Source organism: Schistocerca americana, chromosome X (assembly GCF_021461395.2).
Source record: "Schistocerca americana isolate TAMUIC-IGC-003095 chromosome X, iqSchAmer2.1, whole genome shotgun sequence".
Taxonomy (NCBI): Eukaryota; Metazoa; Arthropoda; class Insecta; order Orthoptera; family Acrididae; genus Schistocerca; species Schistocerca americana.
In genome coordinates this window covers 548,615,446-548,637,697 of record NC_060130.1, presented here as the reverse complement: position 1 = coordinate 548,637,697, position 22,252 = coordinate 548,615,446, and the positions used below count along the sequence as shown (strand labels likewise).

Sequence of the window (22,252 nt, the reverse complement as noted above, 5' to 3'; positions counted from 1 at the left end):
GATTATACAAATTGATACGGGAACAGCTGCAACTGCATCTACTGTGCATATTCTACAGCGACGCAAGCAAACTAATGAGCTAGTTGTGATTGTCCATTAGCGAGCGACTATCCTTGCTGGACTCTCTCGTTACGCTGTGACAGTCACAGATGTCTTAAGCTCTGGTAGAAGGTAGAATTGTCGAAGCTCTTATGAGGCTTTGTGGGAATCATAAAATGTTTTGAGATGTAGAAGGGACGAATGCAACCTTGTTTGGACTCAAATAGATTCTACTTTGCAGGTGGCCATTAGCAAAGGAATACATGTCAATATAAATACTTACAGCGTTCGTCTTGTTTCTCTTGCGTCACACTCACGGCGGAGTGCACGAAAAAAATCTGCAGTGAACTGCTCGAATTCTGGCACTGAGTTGAGCGATTACGATAAAACTTCTCAAAGTGTGAGGGCAAAGGTCAAGGTGATGAACAGCTAAACACTAAAGCACCCTTATATGTAGTTTCTTATCAACGAAAGCAGTTTCCATTCTGCCATGTATCAGTAGTGTGTGAAATATGGGAATCGGAATGTTGCACCTGTATCTAAAAATATTAAATCCAAGGGAAAAAATATTCCTTATATAAATGTCATCATGACAATAAAATATTGCAGTATGAAATATGGATAAAACTCTTACGTTATTGTTTGGGCGCGTATTGTATTTCACATTTGGGAAGGCAACATCAGGTTGCTCCGCTAAGAATGTTAGACACTTGGTGAACACTGGAACTGTAGCGTAGTTTAGTGTACTCTTGGGGAGTTCGACGAGGTGTTGGATCCACTTGAAACGCTTCATACTTTAATGTTATTGTATTATTATTATTATTATTATTATATCCTAGCGTTGTTATAATCGATATTAATAGTGACTGGTGGCATCATTCATAAATACTCGTCATTGTTAAATTATTAGGTAAGAATATTTGAAACGACGTGTCCAGTTCCAGGATTTGCTTTACAACTGTAGCGAACTTAATAAAAACTTTGCTTGGACCAGTGAAAGGTGACCTACTTTAATTCATTTTTAGTTATAAATTAGTAAGCCTAATATTCCCGTGTGTTATTATGCGTAAAATGACTGAAGACTGTTACTTTCACGATATGTTCTGAAGTGTACATGATAACTGTTGCTTCCAAGTTCTTCTGTGAGCTATTTCTAACGGAGATCGCTCATTTGCTGAGGCGGAACCACGCGATCGGTGGCTGTCAGTGTAATTAAACGATGAACTCTATATCACATATTCATCCTGCAGATTTCACACGAGGTATTCGACCCATTCTGAACATTCCAATTACCTCAAACAGCAGTGTATTTTAATATGTTTGTATCTCAGGATGAGTGAGCAAGCTTTGCTGTGTTTGGCGGCAGGTTACGTGCCCAGTAGTCCGGCGATTGTGGCCAGCAAGGCGACGGCGCTGCCCCTGGGCCCGTCCACGGCGGCACCCTCTCGCCCGCGACAGCCCTTCAACTCACGCCAGCCGCAGCTAGACGACGAGTACTACCTCCAGGCCGGGGACACCGGCGACAGGCGCCTTCAGCCTAAGGATGTGCTCAGGTAACACTCTTCATTTTACCAGTGTTTTCTCTTTCAGTGACTACAAGTCTCCCATCTTACTGATACAACTTGTAAACCGAGTGACTCATGAATTGTTCCGAAATAAAGTATAAGGCTCATCTATTAAGTAAAACTAGATAGGTATCATTCAACAGAAATAAAAGGTACCCAAAGACTACTTGACGTACAACAACGCTAGATCTAATCCTAATTTTGTAAGAGAGAAAACTTGGGCTTAACGTCCCACGACGAACAGGAACTATCTGTCGACGCAAAAAAGGCTAATAAACATGGGTTCTGAAATGCATACCTTAAGAGCTATGAGTACTTCTTTATCTTCGACGCTGTGAATCAAATTTTTTCTACTACAAAGTCTTTGCTTTCCATATTTTAGGAGGAGGTAGTATGACCAACATGAAAAAAAAATTATCTAGTACACATTGGGTATAAAATGTATACCGAGAGCAATGAGCACTTGTTCAATAGAGAGATGTGTTTCACAGTAGCGAAGATGAACAAGTGCTCATAGCTCTTAACGTATGCATTTTAGAGTCCATGTTCACTCGACTTTTTGCTTCAAATGATCTTTACTGTCATATACCTGAATATTGATCAACCCTCCTGGGACACACTGTATACGATAAGTTGAACCCATGTTTCGGATCGAGATTCGGGCACAGATGTCTGATTCCCAACACCACGACGTAATTTCTAGAGCTCTGCCTTTTACAATCAGGTGTCTGGGTTTAAGGGGAGCCGGAGGTGCCTATGCTGCACATGTTAAAATCACAAAGTTTGAGGAACATTTATGAATAAACTACCAAATAGAAAAATTTGATTTTTTTTACATATAGAGTGGTTTAGTATTGCAATTATGACAAAGGGATTTTGGAGTATCTTTTCTAGTTTCCTTCCAATTATTTTGTTTATTAATGACCCAAATTTTTTTACAAATAATTGCTTTATAATTAAACTGAAATGAAACTACTGAACATATTGCCAAATAGCTGTGTTACAATGTAAGTTTGACCACTAGGAGTGCTGTATAAAAATTTCATCTCTCTAGCTTGAGTGGATTTTGAAAAATGTTCCGTTTATTCGAAAAATTCTAATTTACGGGAAATGGCTATCAACGTTTCTCAATACATTCCTGCACTATAGGATAGGATTATTGTGGCCAAGATAGATACAAAGCCCACACCTACTACAGTAGTACAAGTTTATATGCCAACTAGCTCTGCAGATGACGAAGAAATTGAAGAAATGTATGATGAAATAAAAGAAATTATTCAGATAGTGAAGGGAGACGAAAATTTAATAGTCATGGGTGACTGGAATTCGAGTGTAGGAAAAGGGAGAGAAGGAAACGTAGTAGGTGAATATGGATTGGGGCTAAGAAATGAAAGAGGAAGCCGCCTGGTAGAATTTTGCACAGAGCACAACTTAATCATAGCTAACACTGGGTTTAAGAATCATGATAGAAGGTTGTATACATGGAAGAACCCTGGAGATACTAAAAGGTATCAGATAGATTATATAATGGTAAGACAGAGATTTAGGAACCAGGTTTTAAATTGTAAGACATTTCCAGGGGCAGATGTGGACTCGGACCACAATCTATTGGTTATGACCTGTACATTAAAACTGAAGAAACTGCAAAAAGGTGGGAATTTAAGGAGATGGGACCTGGATAAACTGAAAGAACCAGAGGTTGTACAGAGTTTCAGGGAGAGCATAAGGGAACAATTGACAGGAATGGGGGAAAGAAATACAGTAGAAGAAGAATGGGTAGCTCTGAGGGATGAAGTAGTGAAGGTAGCAGAGGATCAATTAGGTAAAAAGACGAAGGCTAGTAGAAATCCTTGGGTAACAGAAGAAATATTGAATTTAATTGATGAAAGGAGAAAATATAAAAATGCAGTAAATGAAGCAGGCAAAAAGGAATACAAACGTCTCAAAAATGAGATCGACAGGAAGTGCAAAATGGCTAAGCAGGGATGGCTAGAGGACAAATGTAAGGATGTAGAGGCTTATCTCACTAGGGGTAAGATAGATACTGCCTACAGGAAAATTAGAGAGACCTTTGGAGATAAGAGAACCACATGTATGAACATCAAGAGCTCAGATGGAAACCCAGTTCTAAGCAAAGAAGGGAAGGCAGAAAGGTGGAAGGAGTATATAGAGGGTCTATACAAGGGCGATGCACTTGAGGACAATATTATGGAAATGGAAGAGGATGTAGATGAAGATGAAATGGGAGATACGATACTGCGTGAACAGTTGGACAGAGCACTGAAGGACCTGAGTCGAAACAAGGCCCCCGGAGTAGACAACATTCCATTGGAACTACTGACGGCCTTGGGAGAGCCAGTCCTGACAAAACTCTACCATCTGGTGAGCAAGATGTATGAAACAGGCGAAATACCCTCAGACTTGAAGAAGAATATAATAATTCCAATCCCAAAGAAAGCAGGTGTTGACAGATGTGAAAGTTACCGAACAATCAGTTTAATAAGCCACAGCTGCAAAGTACTAACACGAATTCTTTACAGGCGAATGGAAAAACTAGTAGAAGCCGACCTCGGGGAAGATCAGTTTGGATTCCGTAGAAATACTGGAACACGTGAGGCAATACTGACCTTACGACTTATCTTAGAAGAAAGATTAAGGAAAGGCAAACCTACGTTTCTAGCATTTGTAGACTTAGAGAAAGCTTTTGACAATGTTGACTGGAATACTCTCTTTCAAATTCTAAAGGTGGCAGGGGTGAAATACAGGGAGCGAAAGGCTATTTACAACTTGTACAGAAACCAGATGGCAGTTATAAGAGTTGAGGGACATGAAAGGGAAGCAGTGGTTGGGAAGGGAGTAAGACAGGGTTGTAGCCTCTCCCCGATGTTATTCAATCTGTATATTGAGCAAGCAGTAAAGGAAACAAAAGAAAAATTTGGAGTAGGTATTAAAATTCATGGAGAAGAAGTAAAATCTTTGAGGTTCGCCGATGACATTGTAATTCTGTCAGAGACAGCAAAGGACTTGGAAGAGCAGTTGAACGGAATGGATGGTGTCTTGAAGGGAGGATATAAGATGAACATCAACAAAAGCAAAACGAGGATAATGGAATGTAGTCGAGTTAAGTCGGGTGATGCTGAGGGTATTAGATTAGGAAATGAGACACTTAAAGTAGTAAAGGAGTTTTGCTATTTGGGGAGCAAAATAACTGATGATGGACGCAGTAAAGAGGATATAAAATGTAGACTGGCAATGGCAAGGAAAGCGTTTCTGAAGAAGAGAAATTTGTTAACATCGAGTATAGATTTAAGTGTCAGGAGGTTATTTCTGAAAGTATTTGTGTGGAGTGTAGCCATGTATGGAAGTGAAACATGGACGGTAAATAGTTTGGACAAGAAGAGAATAGAAGCTTTTGAAATGTGGTGCTACAGAAGAACGCTGAAGATTAGATGGGTAGATCACATAACTAATGAGGAAGTATTGAATAGGATTGGGGAGAAGAGAAGTTTGTGGCACAACTTGACCAGAAGATGGGATCGGTTGGTAGGACATGTTCTGAGGCATCAAGGGATCACCAATTTAGTATTGGAGGGCAGCGTGGAGGGTAAAAATCATAGGGGGAGACCAAGAGTTGAATACACTAAGCAGATTCAGAAGGATGTAGGTTGCAGTAGGTACAGGGAGATGAAGAAGCTTGCACAGGATAGAGTAGCATGGAGAGCTGCATCAAACCAGTCTCAGGACTGAAGACCACAACAACAACAACAGGATGGATTATCAGGGTCTTCTTCTTCATCCTCCAAAAGCTTCCTCTTCTGTCTTTTTTTCTGGCCTGTTGTTCCATCATACTTCATATGCCTTCCTCTTCTTTCTGCTCCTCTTATCCTTACTCTGTCAATATTTCTTAGTGCTCGTACAGTGTTCACCCCAGATGTAAATCCTAATGCCTTCAGAACTTCACACTTCACACTGTTCCCTTGGTTGTAGGTTGCTATTGCATCATAAATGCCAAAGTGCAGTGATTTTATGCTTACAAACACCCTTTTAGGAACCACTTTCCAAATAAAATTGTTTATGCTCTCATTAGGATTCTTCGTCTTTCTGTGTAGACATTTGTGTAACAATTCTGGCTGTGCTAAGTCATGAAAAATTGGTTTTACTGCATTTATCACAGCTGCTGGCAAACGATGTTTGTGAGCATAGTCCTTTTTTGCATTATATTTGCACGAGGAATCTTTTGGGCACAGGCTGTGTTGAGGGTATTCATTGGAAGAGGTAGTATGAAGGAACAACGCCCACACTGCTTTTCGCATGTCACTAACATTACTAGTATTTTGCCTTATAGCATACCCATAGTATCTCTGTAGATGTTCAATCACCTCATCAGTAAGCATGCCTCTCCCTTCTATTGTCTTTCCATCACTGAGCTTACTTGAACCCAAAGTTTGTTTGAGCCTTCGAAGCCATGCACCCATACGCTTTTGCACATGCCCAGTGCATTCCAACTTTTCAACTACAAATTCATTTCCATATGGTTTCAGTTCCTCTATAGTCTTGAAACCTTTGGAGTCACCATCCCCAAGGTAGTATTTGCTAGAAGATGTCACAGGGCCATGGCCAGCCATGTGTTGCTTAGCAGAAGAACGCACTGTTTCAGTAATTGTAGTATCGCAACTTGGTATTAGTGTTAATTTTCTTTTCCCTACGTTCTTCCTCTTCTTGTATACACGGTTACTAAAACGTGGCATCGTAACCAGAACAACGCTTTACACAAGAAGTATAATACTACCAACAACAGGCGCAACACTGAACTAATTCGAAACGGTAAACAGCAAAGAGACGATGTTCTGCGCTCTTAGCGCTTCATTTGTCACAGAAAACAATGTAGCCAACCCTTGCACACTCGCTGTATGCGTAACATAAGGCGCTGTATGCGTAACAGGCCGAGAAAATCCCAAGCAGTTCGCCAGGAAGTCACGAGAGGGTGTTAGATGCATTCAGCAGCCGCCCATTTCCTCTGCAGGCGTGGGGGAAAATGGTAATAACTCCACTTCTAGGGCGAGTAGAACAATAATTCAAAGTTTACATTAAAGAGGAATGTTCCAATTAATTTTCGATAGCAAAAAAGATCGTAATTTTTTGGATTTGACCACCTCTGGCTCCCCTTAAGTCGAGTCTGGTACACTGTTTTAACTCCTTACATAAGTAATGTGAAGTTTCTTAGTTCTTTTCTGTTTTTAAACTTACACAGCGCACGTTATCTCTCTGTTCAGTAAGGGCAATAGATGCGAATGTTGTAAAAACGGTGACATTAGTCTGTTGAAGGCGGCGTAAAAGATCCATACAGAAATATCGAACAATAGAATAACAGTTCTAGATGTGGCACTTCTCCAAAATGGAAGGGGACTTAGAAAAGGAAGTTCGTGTAGTAGCAATATTTCTACAATAAAACGACTTAAAGAAAAACAAAGAGAATTTAATCTTGAAACACACATAGTTTGTGTACATTTTGAAAGAGCTTCCAATCGAGCTGATCGAAGTAAATTATGGGCAATAATGAAAGGCAGTGGAAATCCAGCACACCTCATAAGTCAAGCAAAAACTTACACTGTGAAACAAAAATAGGGATAAATACAATAAAAAAAAAGAACAAATGAGATAATAATCAATCAAGGAGTGAGAATGGGGTGTTCCCTTTCACCGACTTTTTTTTAATGTTTATGTTGACAGACAGCGGAGTGTATGCCATTGCGAATAACGGGAATTTTGCAACTACATAACATGCAATATTCTTCGTCCATCTTCCTTTCTTATTATTTCACATTCGTTCTCTAGGATCGAGCATAATACGGACTGTAAGAGGGTCTTAGTTTAAGTTTCTCTTAGGCTAGAAAGGATTCACTGTCTTTTCGCGAAGTGTGACACTACTTGGTGCTGTTCTCAGCCGCAGCACACACTGAGCTAGGCAACTTACACTGTCTGATCAAAAGTCTCCAACACACCTATTAGTGGACCTTGAGGTGTGTTTATATCTGTGCGCCTTGCGGCTATTCACTGTGTCGCTGTAGCTTGCCATATACGGAAGAAGGCGGGCCCAGTGTGAACACAGGTGTGAATAGAATCAGTCGCATGCACATGTTGAGGAAGAGGCATGCAACCAACACGCGAGCCTCTACTTGTTGTGGGGCAAGCACAGTCACAGGGCGTCTAGGCGCAGGACGCACAGCTGTAAACTGACTTTTAATATGGGGTGTGTCCACCCTTTGCCTTTCTCACGGCTTTGTTGTGGATACTTTCAGTGAGCTTTCAGAATGTCTGTGGAGGAATGGCAGCTCATTCTTCCTTAAGAGCAGGACCCAGAAAAAAAAGTGATGTTAAACATTAGGGCCGGGAGCGAAGTAGACGATATAACTCACAGGGTTCAAGTCCTAACTATGGACAGGCCAGTCCACTGCAGGAACGTTACTGTCCACAAACCACATTCTCACAGTTGCTGCTTTGTGACAGCGTGCATCATCATGCTGCTACAAACAAAGACTCTCTCCGAACTGTTCCTCTACTACTCGCAGAACACAATGCTGTAACATGTGCTTGTATCCTTCTACATTTAGAGTTCCCTTAAGCACAATAAGGGAACCACACCATTATCACGAAAAACACCCCTATGTTGTAACAATACCTTCACCACATTTCAGTGTTGGTTCAAATGGTTCAAATGGCTCTGAGCACTATGGGACTCAACTGCTGTGGTCATAAGTCCCCTAGAACTTAGAACTACTTAAACCTAACTAACCTAAGGACATCACACACATCCATGCCCAAGGCAGGATTCGAACCTGCGACCGTAGCGGTCGTGCGGTTCCAGACTGTAGCGCCTTTAACCGCTCGGCCACTTCGGCCGGCATTTCAGTGTTAGAACTACAGATTATGACAGGTAACGTTTTCCAGGTATTCCCCAAACCCAGACCCTTCTATAGGATTATTGCAGGATACAGCGTGATTCTTCACTCCAAATCACGCGCTTGCAGTCGTCCACTGTCCATTCAGACTCCTCACTGAACATGGACCCAGCAGTGGTGTTCTTCATACCACCTCAAGCGTCGCTTAACGCTAACTACAAAAATTTGGGGCTTATGAGGACCTGCCTGATCATTGTACACCATTCTTTTCAACTCCCTATTCTCCTTCACTGTGGTAGCTGAACTTCTGGCAGCGCCTTGGAACTGAACTCACGAGTGATTCTATCCACTGATTTCATGAGATTTTTACAACCCCGCTCCGCAGTCCTCGACGTTTCCTGTCTGTTAGTATCTGAGGTCAGCCTGATCTTTGTTCCGCTGTGGTTGTTCACTCACGTTTCCAATTCACAATCCTGTCACCAAAATCAGCTTTGGAAGGGTTGGAAATTTCCTAATGGATTTGTTATGTAGGTGAGAGCCAATGAATGACTAGTCTATGTTCTAAGTCACTGAGCTGTCCTGAACGATCCATTCTACTGTTACTGCCTCCTAATAAAATAATTTTCACCGCCTTCTTTCATACGTGTGAATCCGCCTCTCGTGACATCTGGTGATCAATTCCGCATTACATACAGACGTTCGGTTATTTTCGAGCACATAGTGTATATATTGTGAACACCATCAACGTCAATGTCTTTCTCAAGCGCAAATCTTTTATCGGTTTATCAGTGTCCTCTTTCCCCGCAAACATGAATTCTTTTCCTATATGCACAATGTTGCTAACAACAGTGTCGGTTCTGCTCACATATCAAATCCTTATGCATTCTTCATCAACGTCAGGGCTCATTTCGTTCCCACTGATTAGCTTCTGCTTGGAATCCTTGTCTACAACGGTCCATCTTCTCCTCACCCAATCTTACATAACTTCATATTAAGTACAGGGTGATTCAAAAAGAATACCACTTTAGGAATTTAAAACTCAGCAACGACAAAAGGCAGAGCTAAGCACTATCTGTCAGCGAATTAAGGGAGCTATAAAGTTTCATTTAGTTGTACATTTGTTCGCTTGAGGCGCTGTTGACTAGGCGTCAGCGTCAGTTGATGCTAAGATGGCGACCACTCAACAGAAAGCTTTTTGTGTTATTGAGTACGGCAGAAGTGAATCGACGACAGTTGTTCAGCGTGCATTTCGAACGAAGTATGGTGTTAAACCTCCTGATAGGTGGTGTATTAAACGTTGGTATAAACAGTTTACAGAGAATGGGTGTTTGTGCACCGCCAGGCAGCCCGTGACAGAGCACTTCATCACTGGCCTCCAAGAATCCCTGATCTTACCCCCTGCGATTTCTTCTTATGGGGGTATGTTAAGGATATGGTGTTTCGGCCACCTCTCCCAGCCACCATTGATGATTTGAAACGAGAAATAACAGCAGCTATCCAAACTGTTACGCCTGATATGCTACAGAGAGTGTGGAACGAGTTGGAGTATCGGGTTGATATTGCTCGAGGGTCTGGAGGGGGCCATATTGAACATCTCTGAACTTGTTTTTTAGTGAAAAAAACCTTTTTAAATACTTTTTGTAATGATGTATAACAGAAGGTTATATTATGTTTCTTTCATTAAATACACATTTTTAAAGTTGTGGTATTCCTTTTGAATCACCCTGTACTTTCTCCCATACCACTACACATACTAGCTTCTACATTATTAACCCACCCTAGATTAATTTCAAAGTCTAATACGAATTCATCCCACACAAAACACCATATTCATTCACTTATAGTCGTTTTTTACATCAGTTCTAAGTATAATTATTAAACAAATAGTAGTATTTCGCTTGTGAAACATTCAGATTTTAAAATAAGCAAGCTACCAAAATTTAAAAAAAGATCTAAGCTCCTCCAATTTAAAGACAATTAAAATGAATTATTGAAGATTTGTACTTTTGTGCTGGTAGCATTGGAAAATTCAGAAAGTATCGAACCATGTTCCAATCACTGTTCTAGACACTTCACACACACACACACACACACACACACGCGCGCGCGCGCGTGCATACACACATAACTGATATAATGACTGTATTTTTTATATTCACTGTGTGGTTCAGTCATCTTAAAACTCTGATTCCTCATTAATAAACAAACAAATTGTCACCATGGATATAAGTGACGTAAATGGTGGAGCTATGGATACTGCGAATATGCACTGTGTACAGTAAGACAGGCATTCAATAATTAAGTAAGAAACCGAGAAGGAGAAAGAAATCTTGATGATTTGTATTGAAAAATACTACAGAAGGATTTTTGTTTGATGAAGTCTCAACACTTATACAAATGTATGAATAAATGTGCACTTATTACAAAGATAAGAGAACATGAAAACTACAAAACAAGAATTATTTGAGTTGAACAGTTATCTTATTATTGTTCTACATTTTTTCCCGTCCTCTTTGATGATAAAATTGTTCATGTGTCCACTGCCACCTATTTATGTCCAAAGGACACAACAATTTGGCTATGAATCCTGTCAGCATCACCACACCTCCGAAATATTGTGTCCGTTGGGCATCAGCAGTTCGCAGTACATCCACGGATTATTTTGTCAGTTATTGCATATTAGGTAATGATGTAAAGGGAATAACACAGATGATTCACAAATAAAGCAGTTGTTCTAGGGGATATTAAATCCATACTATTGCCACAGGGCCTTTCTTCTTTAGCCGCGGCACTCTTGAATTATAATTGGAAATGTTTACGACCATACTCTTTCAATTGGTGTTCATCGTCACGGGAGATACTGAAGACACAGAATAGCACCATTACTTCCCAACCCCAAGAGATCATCTTTCGTTTGCTCTGAGTGAACTGCTCGATATCCATATACACAGTTGTAGCCTTCATTGCTCTACTTGTAAACTTCTTCCCTAGTTCACGAGCTACAAACGATATCTTAGATTTCCGGGGGCTACACTAACTTTATAGCTTTTTCTGCACGCTTGTTAGTAGACAACTTGGATTCTTTAGTCTGTGCTCTCTTCGCTAAAACCATTTTCCATTGCTTCTGAAAGGTCTTACTCTTTTTGACCATTTTCAATATTTTGTTGCAGTAACATTTAAATTTCAAGCTTCTTTTCCATTTACACTCAAGCTATCTTTCTAGCCTCAACAAGTTCAAGGCATGTGTGTAATAATTACACATCTATCTCGTTCAGTTAGTTAGTTCTTTGTTAAGGGGAGCCAGAGGTGGTCAAATCCAAAAAATTACGATTTTTTTTTTGCTACTGAAAATTAATTGGAACATTCCCCTTTAATGTAAACTTTGAATTATTGTTCTACTCGCCCTAGAAGTGGAGTTATTACCATTTTCCCCCACGCCTGCAGAGGAAATGGGCTGCTGCTGAATGCATCTAACACCCTCTCGTGACTTCCTGGCGAACTGCTTGGGATTTTCTCGGCCTGTTACGCATACAGCGCCTTATGTTACGCATACAGCGAGTGTGCAAGGGTTGGCTACATTGTTTTCTGTGACAAATGAAGCGCTAAGAGCGCAGAACATCGTCTCTTTGCTGTTTACCGTTTCGAATTAGTTCAGTGTTGCGCCTGTTGTTGGTAGTATTATACTTCTTGTGTAAAGCGTTGTTCTGGTTACGATGCCACGTTTTAGTAACCGTGTATATAAGAAGAGGAAGAACGTAGGGAAAAGAAAATTAACACTAATACCAAGTTGTGATACTACAATTACTGAAACAGTGCGTTCTTCTGCTAAGCAACACATGGCCAGCCGTGGCCCTGTGACATCTTCTAGCAAATACTACCTTGGGGATGGTGACTCCAAAGGTTTCAAGACTATAGAGGAACTGAAACCATATGGAAATGAATTTGTAGTTGAAAAGTTGGAATGCATTGGGCATGTGCAAAAGCGTATGGGTGCATGGCTTCGAAGGCTCAAACAAACTTTGGGTTCAAGTAAGCTCAGTGATGGAAAGATAATAGGAGGGAGAGGCAGGCTTACTGATGAGGTGATTGAACGTCTACAGAGATACTATGGGTATGCTATAAGGCAAAATACTAGTAATGTTAGTGACATGCGAAAAGCAGTGTGGGCATTGTTCCTTCATACTGCCTCTTCCAATGAATGCCCTCAACACAGCCTGTGCCCAATAGATTCCTGGTGCAAATATAATGCAAAAAAGGACTATGATCAGAAATATCGTTTGCCAGCAGCTGTGATAAATGCAATAAAACCAATTTTTCATGACTTAGCACAGTCAGAATTGTTACACAAATGTCTACACAGAAAGACGAAGAATCCTAATGAGAGCGTAAACAATTTGATTTGGGAAGTGATTCCTAAAAGGGTGTTTGTAAGCATAAAAACACTACTCTTTGGCATTTATGATGCAATAGCAACCTACAACCAAGGGAACAGTGCGAAGTGTGAAGTTCTGAAAGCATTAGGATTTACAGCTGGGGTGAACACTGTACGAGCACTAAGAAATATTGACAGAGAAAGGATAAGAGGAGCAGAAAGAAGAGAAAGGCATATGAAGTATGATGGAACAACAGGCCAGAGAAGAAGGCAGAAGAGGAAGCTTTTGGAGGATGAAGAAAAAGACCCTGATAATCCATCCTATAGTGCAGGAATGTATTGAGAAACTTTGATAGCCATTTCCCGTAAATTAGAATTTTTCGAATATAAGAAACATTTTCTCAAAATCCACTCAAGCTAGAGAGATGAAATTTTTATACAGCACTCCTAGTGGTCAAACTTACATTGTAACACAGCCATTTGGCAATATGTTCAGTAGTTTCATTTCAATTTAATTATAAAGCAATTATTTGTAAAAAAATTTGGGTCATTAATAAACAAAATAATTGGAAGAAAACTAGAAAAGATACTCCAAAATCACTCTGTCATAACTGCAGTACTAAACCACTCTATATGAAAAAAAATCAAATTTTTCTATTTGGTAGTTTATTCGTAAATGTTCCTCAAACTTAGTGATTTTAACATGGGCAGCATAGGCATCTCCGGTTCCCCTTAGTCGGAATGCAGATAGGAATGATTTGACTCGTTTCCCACAAGCAGCTAATTGGGTAGGGCGTTTCATACCTCCACCAGGGCGACTAGCAACTGCTGTACGGTCGTTGGTGCATGCGGACCTGCTGCAGTATGTCTCTCCAGAGCAGCTCATACGTGCTACCTGGGATTTAATACGGGCAATGGGTAGGCGAGTCCATACGCCAAATGTCCACTCGTTGTAAGAGCTCCGCCACCGGGACTGTGCAATGCGGTCGCGCATTGTGACGCATAAAACTGAATTCGGGGCAGAATGCACCTCTAAGATGACGCACGTAGTGAAGGAGTACAGTGTCAAAATAACGTTCATCGGTGAGCGTGCCGTATTCAAAGATTTGGAGGACAGTAACCTCATGCAACGTTATACGTCCCACACCATGACTCCTGAACCACTAAAACGCACATGTTCGACAATGTTCCTGAGTACATTACGTGTTCCCACTACTCGCCAAATAAGGGCACGTCCAGCACTGTCAAACATGGTCGTTTTGGTGGTCCAGGTGCTATGATGTGGGAAGGCATAATGTTCCATTGTCGTACTGACATCCAAATCTTGGTGCACTGTACACTCGCTGTTCAATATTATTGCGAAATTTTTCTCCACCCACATCTGCGTCTTTTCAGGGGTGCACTCGGCCCCGAATTCATTTTTATGAATGACAATGCGCGGTAGCATCGAATAGCGCAACTGGAGCAGCTTTTGGAACGAGAAGATATTCGACGAATGGACTGGCCTGCCCGTTCCTCCAACTCAAATCACATCGAACGCGCCTGGGATACGTTGGGGAGACGTCCACATGCACCAACCACCATCCAGCAGTTGTGAACCGAGCTGGTGGAGGAGCACGTTGAGTTGCAGAGCACACATTACCGTCCTTGATGATCACAAATCCTATTAAGAACCATGTTCCGCCTTTTCTAATGTCCAGAGGACCTCCATGAATCGTGGTGACTTCAGTGTGATTATCGTTTTTGAATAAAAGTGTAATTTCTGTTCGTGTCACCTCGTATTTATTTTTGATACTGTCTGTACTATAGTGTAGTGTATATATGGACCAAGTTTCCTCGAGCTGTGTTACTATGCAGTGACACATCATGCGAAAGTTAGCTTCGTTCTCAAAGTTTATCACACCAGTGTATTCCGCGTCTTGCATTATTGGGAAGGGTGCGGAAAAACTACTGAGGACGCTTTCGCATCGAAAATGAATGTTACTTAAAAGGGCTTGCAAATCTCTCTCACATTACAAAAAAATGGTTCAAATGGCTCTGAGCACTATGGGACTTAACATCTTAGGTCATCAGTTCCCTAGAACTTAGAACTACTTAAACCTAACTAACCTAAGGACATCACACAACACCCAGCCATCACGAGGCAGAGAAAATCCCTGACCCGCCGGGAATCGAACCCGGGAACCCGGGCGTGGGAAGCGAGAACGCTACCGCACGACCACGAGATGCGGGCTCTCTTACATTACATTAGAAAACGACGCTCCGTACTTGTTGCTTTTCGTATATACAGAGCAAAACAACGTCAGTGATGGAGGTAAGATGTCTGTCCTTGAATTAACCTCTTGAGCAGGCATCGAGCTCTCTCTTCATTGCTACGTGTTGCGGTTCTTTTAACGATTTCTTCGCAGTCAGGTAGTGCTGTTGTCCTGTAAACAGATGTGTGGCTTCGGATATATATGTGGATAAGTGAAGTTATAAATGACAGAGATAACCTCACGGTAAGGTTTTTGGAAGTACTAATCGTGAACCTGCAGTAACGCGGGGCCAGGATAAGTAGGGAGATGGTGGATAATGGGGGACGAATAGTCTTCTGAGGGGTAAGTTGCAGTGCTGTCAAGTTATTCTACATGCTACAGCAAAATATATCATCTGTTCCTTACAAAACCAGCTCGGTTTTCCTTGCTGGAGGGGTTCGTGTTCTGTACTTTGGATGATAGGCGATCTGCTATCAACATTTACCGGCAAGGGATAGGATATCTTGTTCCTCTCGTTACTCAGCAGAATAGAAACTTAAATTTATAAGAGAATAACAAACAAAAAGACTTTATGGATGGTTTTCACTCTGAGAGCTTAGTTTAAATTGGCCTACCATTGCCGTGTTTATTTAATCCGAGATAGCACCTAGCTGTGGACAAAGGATGGTTTCAAATTAACTGCAACTATTAGTACATTGGAGCCCACACACACACACACACACACACACACACACACACACACACACACACACACACACATCTTCGCTCGTGCGAAACTCCACTTGCCCTTTTCTCACATGAGATTCTGCGAACAATGGATGAAGGGCAACAAGTGGATTGCATATTATGAGTTTTCTGTAAAGCATCTGACACCGTTCCACACTCCCGATTGTTAACGAAGGTACAAGCATACGGAAGAGGTTCCCAGGTAATTGAGCGGTTCAAAGACTTCTTAAGTAACAGAATCCAGTATGTTGTCCTGTCGGCGAATGTTCATCAGAGACAAAGTTATTGTCAGGAGTGCCCCATGGAAGTGTAATAGGACCACTGTTATTTTCTATGCAAATGGTTCAAATGGCTCTGAGCACTATGGGACTCAACTGCTGTGGTCATAAGTCCCCTAGAACTTAGAACTACTTAAACCTAACTAATCTAAGGACAGCACACAACACCCAGCCATCACGAGGCAGAGAAAATCCCTGACCCCGCCGGGAATCGAACCCGGGAACCCGGGATTTTCTATGCACATAAATAATCTGGCGGACAGGGTAAGCAGCAGTCTGCCGGTGTTTGCTGATGATACTGTGGTGTGTGGGAAGGTGTCGTCGCTGAGTGGATACAAGATGACATAGAGAAAACTTTTAGTTGGTGTGATGAATGGTAGCTGGCTCTGAATGTAGAAACTGAAAGTTAATACAGGTGAGTAGGAAAAACAAACCCATCATGTTCGATCACAGTGCTGCTTGACACAGTCACGTGGTATTAGTATCTGGCCGTAACGTTGCAAAGCGATATGAAATGGATCGAGCATGTGAGGATTGTGGTATGAATGGCGAATGGTCGACTTCGGTTTATTGGGACAATTCTAGGAAAGAGTGGTTCATCTGTAAAGGAGACCGCAGGTAGGATGCTACTGAGACCTACTATTGAGTACTGCTCGAGTGTTTGGGATCTGTACCAGGTCGGATTATAGAAAGACATCGAAGCAACTCAGAGGCGGCCTGCTAGATTTATTACCGGTATTTTCGAAAAACACGCAAATGTTACGGAGATGTTTCGGGAACTGAAATGAGAATCCCATGAGGGAAGGCGACGTTCTTTTCGAGGAACAATAATGAGAAAATTTAGAAAACCTGTATATGAAGCTGACTGCAGAACGATTCTGCTGCCGCTAGAAAACATTGCGCGCAAGGACCACAAACATAAGATACGAGGAATTAGGGCTCATAAGGAGACATATAAATAGTCGTTTTCTCTCATTCTGTTCGCTAGTGGAACAGGAAAGAAAATGACTAGTAGTGGTACGGAGTACCCTCCGCCACGCACCGTAATGTGGATTGCGGGGTGTAGATGTAGATGTGTTGTTGTGGGATAGGCTTCCTACACTACGCTTGTCCGTCCTCTTTAGGAGTACTGCTGCGCGGTCTGGGATCCTTACCAGATAGGATTAATAGAGTACATCGATAAAGTTCAACGAAGAGCAGCAAATTGTGTACTATCGCGAAATAGAGGAGAGAGTATCACGGACATGACACGGGATTTGGGATGGACGCCATTAAAGCAAAGGCGTTTTTCGTTGCGGCGGAATTTTCTCACGAAATATCAATCACCAACTTTCTCCTCCGAATGCGAAAATATTTCGCTGACGCCGACCTACGTGGGGAGAAACGATCATCATAATAAAATAAGGGAAATCAGAGCTGGCACGAAAAGATATAGATGTTCCGTTTTTCTGAGAGCTGTTCGAAAGTGGAATAACACAGAATTATTGTGAAGGTGGTCCGATGAACCCTCTGCCAGGCACTTAAGTGTGATTTGCAGAGCAACCCTGTAGACGTAGATGTAAATCTATTGCGTCTTGTAAGTGTTCTGTCAGTGAAACTTCTCCAATACATTTTCTGTGTGTTCATTCCAATTTAAGTTTTTCGTAATTGGAATTGCTAGGTGTTCAGTTGAATTTATGGCCTTTAGGTTTGATTGATTTATCTTGTAATCGAAGTTTAACGAATTCGTTTTAGCACTTACGTGGATGACCTCACACTTTTCATTGTTGAGAGTAAATTGTTAATTTTCGCACCATACAGTTATCTTATCTAAATCGTTTTGCAATTTCTTTTGGTCTTCTGATGATTGTACGAGACGATAGCCGACAGCACTATCTATAAACAACCTAACACGGCTGCTCAGATTGTCGCATAAATCGTTTATGTAGGTAAGGAACTAATTTATGTAATCACGTTACGTCGTTATGTCTTATAATAAGAGAGGAAGGCTACAGCAGTGTCTGGCGCCCCTTTTGGAAACCAAGTTCTATAAACTTTACAGAAATTCACTTTTATTAACACACTAATAAGATAATTAACTTGACAATGGAAAATGTTAAGGTAATGGGTTACTCGAAGATGTCTGTTGGATCATGTTTAAGCAGTTATTGATTTGGTGCGCTACGAAACCTACTATACCATCTCTTACTGTTTCGCCGCGCGGGGTAGCCGCGTAGTCGGGGGCGCCTTGCCACGGGCATGGGTGTGTGTTGTCCTCAGCGTAAGTTAGATTAAGTAGTGTGTAACCCTAGGGACCGATGACTCAGCAGTTTGGTCCCATAAGAACTTACAACAAATTTAGAATTCCATAGTGTTTCGTACTTCTTCCTATATCATCGGGTGGTTTTCCCCCAGTCACTTATTTAGCAAAGCTCGAAGACTACTGTTTATGAATAATGCCAAAAAATCGGCCAATGACTGATAGACTCCCTCCCTCTGACGTTTCCTATATAAAATATGATTTATTGTTATTAATACTTTTGTTTGAAGTTAGTACTGCTTGGCGTCAGTCCTCCGCGTTATCTACGATGTATATGTCAGCTCATAAGATACCTTCTCACGTAGCGAGCCGGTCCTCACTCGACCGACCTGCTATAACCACAATATGTCGTGACATATAACCTGCTAAAGCTACCTCCATACACGGGAAGAGTCTCAGAGCTACGCTCACGTTCCTCTATAAGCTACTGTTCGAGATAATACCGTAGCGTAAGAGTCTCACTAATAATTGAAAAAATTAGTAAAAGAAAAGGACGCGATTATGACAAGGAATAAACTAATACGTCAGTATGTATGTCTATATATTACAGCCTACTTACGCTGCATATTCGTATTTCAGAGGTAGCAGCAGCGGAAACTTCTTTAATCAGAAGAAAGGCCGTGAGGAAGAGGAGGAGGCTGTGATTAGCAAGAAGAAAGTAGCCGTGCGCAAGTTCCGTAAGCGGCCGTCGCAGCAACCCGAAGACAACGGACAGGCGGCTTCTACGGCGGCACCGACGACGTACTACAGCACGGCAGGCGCCACCAGCTCGCGCAGCACCAGCGGCAACACTTACCTACCACGTTACAATACCATCCAGCGCACGTCACAGACCCCAGTGCCCGTCGAAGCTGTTTCGCAAACGAGGCGCACAACCTTCCAGCAGCGCCCTAGCACCGCCGCTCCTGCAACAGCCTCCAGCGCAGCTAGCAACTATCCGGAGCAGTCCAGAGACAACTACAACACAGTCGCCGACAACTACAACTACCAGTCACGCCAACAACAGAATAACTACAACTACGCGTCATCCACGGCGGCACCGCGAACTAACAATTACAACTACCAAGCTGAAACGAGACCTAACTACAACGCCGCCTCGCCGACGTCCTCCACGCCGCTTGACAAATACAGCTACCAAACTGTGCAGAGGAACGGCAATAGCTTTCCGACTACTACTATAGCCCCGTCTCGAAGTAACACATACTACAACAACGAGAACGTGAAAGGCAACTCAGACTTTGCTGGTACTACTGCAGCTCCTCTTTCTGAAACTACTTTCTACCAACAGAGAAACAGAAATGTTCAGCGCTACGATACATTCGCTCCCGTGACCACATACGCCCCCAACGCATATTCGACAAGGAACTCTTCTCCAAATACTGAATATGATTCAAGTGGAAACACTGTACCCCAGAGGTTCAATACGGGCCGCGACTCAGCTAGGGTGAGTGTCGGTAGTACGTCTGCGGTGACTTCTGCACCGCTTGAAGCTGAAACATACCAGAGAAACAATAACTTCAACCAACGTGGCAGTGCCAACTCATTTTCGACAACAACGGCAAAGCCTGCATACACGTACTACGATGAATACGAAACTAGAAGTACAGGCAGCAGCGAAGAATACAACAATTACAACCCCAACAATTATGACTATCAGAGGACGAACTACAACGCTGCAGTACCAGGAACATTTACTGGAAATGACAGAACAAATGGCGAATCTCTGAGGGCAGCACCCAGTAACAATTACGGCCCTAGCAGTTTCAATTCTTTCCCTAACGGCAACAGTGGAAAACCAGTTGCTGGTTCCAGTACAGGCAATGATCAAAGTCAATACAACTACAATAGCGGGAACGGAAACTCTGAGCAGTATAATAACAGAGAATCGACCTATTTCACTACAAAACAGGAAAATTACAACGCTGTAAATGCGTCAGTACAACAGACAGCCAGGAGTAACTATTACTCTAGTGACGTGACAAGTAGACCCAGCACAAACCAGCAGGTGCCAGCCTTTTCAGTGAGACAGCTACCTCGCACAACTGACGATGAATCGAGTAGTTATGACACTAGCAACAATTATAGAACCACGTCGCGTCCAAGGTCTTCCTATAACACAAATGAAGTAGCTTCCACTTCTGTTACTAGTAACACCAGAAGTAGTTTTTACACTCAAACGACTGTGGCGAATACTGTGACGACACAACGGCCGCAGTACACCCAGGCAGCAGTACAGAAACAGTACACCGACGCTGCGAGAAACCAGAGCCCCACGTTCAAGGGCGGCAAGGCGCCTACTGTTGTAAATAACACAGCCTCTGCAGCCAATAAAACTGTGCCAAAAACCGGAGACATTGCGTATGATTATGCTTACTATGATGAAACAGCGCCTTCCGAATATGAGGGCTTGGACCCAATAAGCGATCGACATTTCGGAAAAAATGCAGAATCTCTTAAAGTTGCGAGAAGGGCAACCAAGTGATGAAATGAACTGTAAAATATCAACAAAAATCTGCAACAAAATGTAATCAGTACATATATTCGTCGAATATATTATTCCAGTACACTTCACGTTATGTGAACTGAATTTTATAAACAGTCCTAAGGCAAGTACGTACCATAAATGGTAATGCCAAAGACCTGTTACTGAATGCTGAAAACGGAGTGATTCATCAAGAACTGAAGACGGTGGAAAATAGAGCTTTAAGGTTATACATTTAGCATTAATCACATCAGTTTCATAGAATTGTTTTGTAGGAACGCTGCTGTTCAACTGATATTCCAAAGTAGTAATTGTTTTTCAACAGTAGTTAACTGAAGTAATAAGTGATAATACCTTTTGTGTTCAAATAAACGTGTTATGGGTACAACATACAAATTCTAGCAGAAAAACATGCTCTAGCTCTCAAACGATACAGCGTAAGATGTTTACCAGTGGTCTCTAGCACCCAGTACTGGCTCAGGTAATCAATATCTCCTGTAAATACGAATTTTATGTAGTAGTATTTTTAAACATTTCTCACTTCATTTGTCACCAAGATAAAATAAAATATTTGAGCAGATGGGTCGCACACGAGTCTTCATATATTTCTAAAAAATGAGAATGTGAACGAGATATTAGCTGTGTATTTAATTTAATTGGACTCTCATTTTCATTTACAGGAAAGTGGAACAATATGTCTAGTTTTACAACTATGTTATCTTACATGTTATAGCCTTGTAAGAATTATACAAAAACGTCTAATCTGCATCAAGAGAAAAGATGGAATAATTTCTATAAAAAGAAAATCGGTAAAGTAGGCTATATCTTTGTGTGAGAAAACTTAATTCAGTTACGCTCTTATACATGACGCTATGTCATACTGTGTTCATTCATGTAATTTTTTTTAATCAAACCATTTCCTCGTCCCGTGTTTAGAACTGAAATTTTCCTGAGACGTCAACTGAAAATAAAGATTTACATCCTGAATATCCAAACCCATTTATTTTTTTCTTCGTTACTATTCACAGACCCGCTGATATATCTATCGTAGAGCTGAGAGAAGATATGTTAAAGATTTATCACGAAATTACAGTAAAGCATACGAAGGACTGTCTCGATTCTTTGTTTTGAGGAGTTATCTACTATGCGTAATAAATGTGGAGCAAACAGTAATCAGAGTATACATTAAATATCGTTTAATTTCTTTCCCATATTAACACTCAGCGTGTGTGAGCATATGTGTGGATTATAACTGATTAATTGTTTATTTTCTGCAGCCGTGATGGTAACAAAAGTTAGTAGCGTATCTGTCTATAGTGCTGGTACGCATTTTGTAA

At 41.5% G+C, this 22,252-nt stretch overlaps 1 protein-coding gene across 2 annotated transcripts in view; it reads left to right on the top strand.

Annotated features, from left to right (window-relative positions):
- LOC124555186 (homeobox protein 2-like) overlaps positions 1-21,910 on the top strand; it is a 57,735-nt gene extending 35,825 nt beyond the window's left edge. For both annotated transcript variants that reach the window (XM_047129023.1, XM_047129024.1), the window contains exons 5-6: positions 1,406-1,592; positions 19,013-21,910. In XM_047129023.1, the coding sequence (XP_046984979.1) occupies positions 1,406-1,592; positions 19,013-20,915 (2,090 nt within the window). In that variant the 3' untranslated portion in view covers positions 20,916-21,910. The remainder of the gene's footprint in view (positions 1-1,405; positions 1,593-19,012) is intronic.
- The last annotated feature ends 342 nt before the right edge of the window (positions 21,911-22,252 follow it).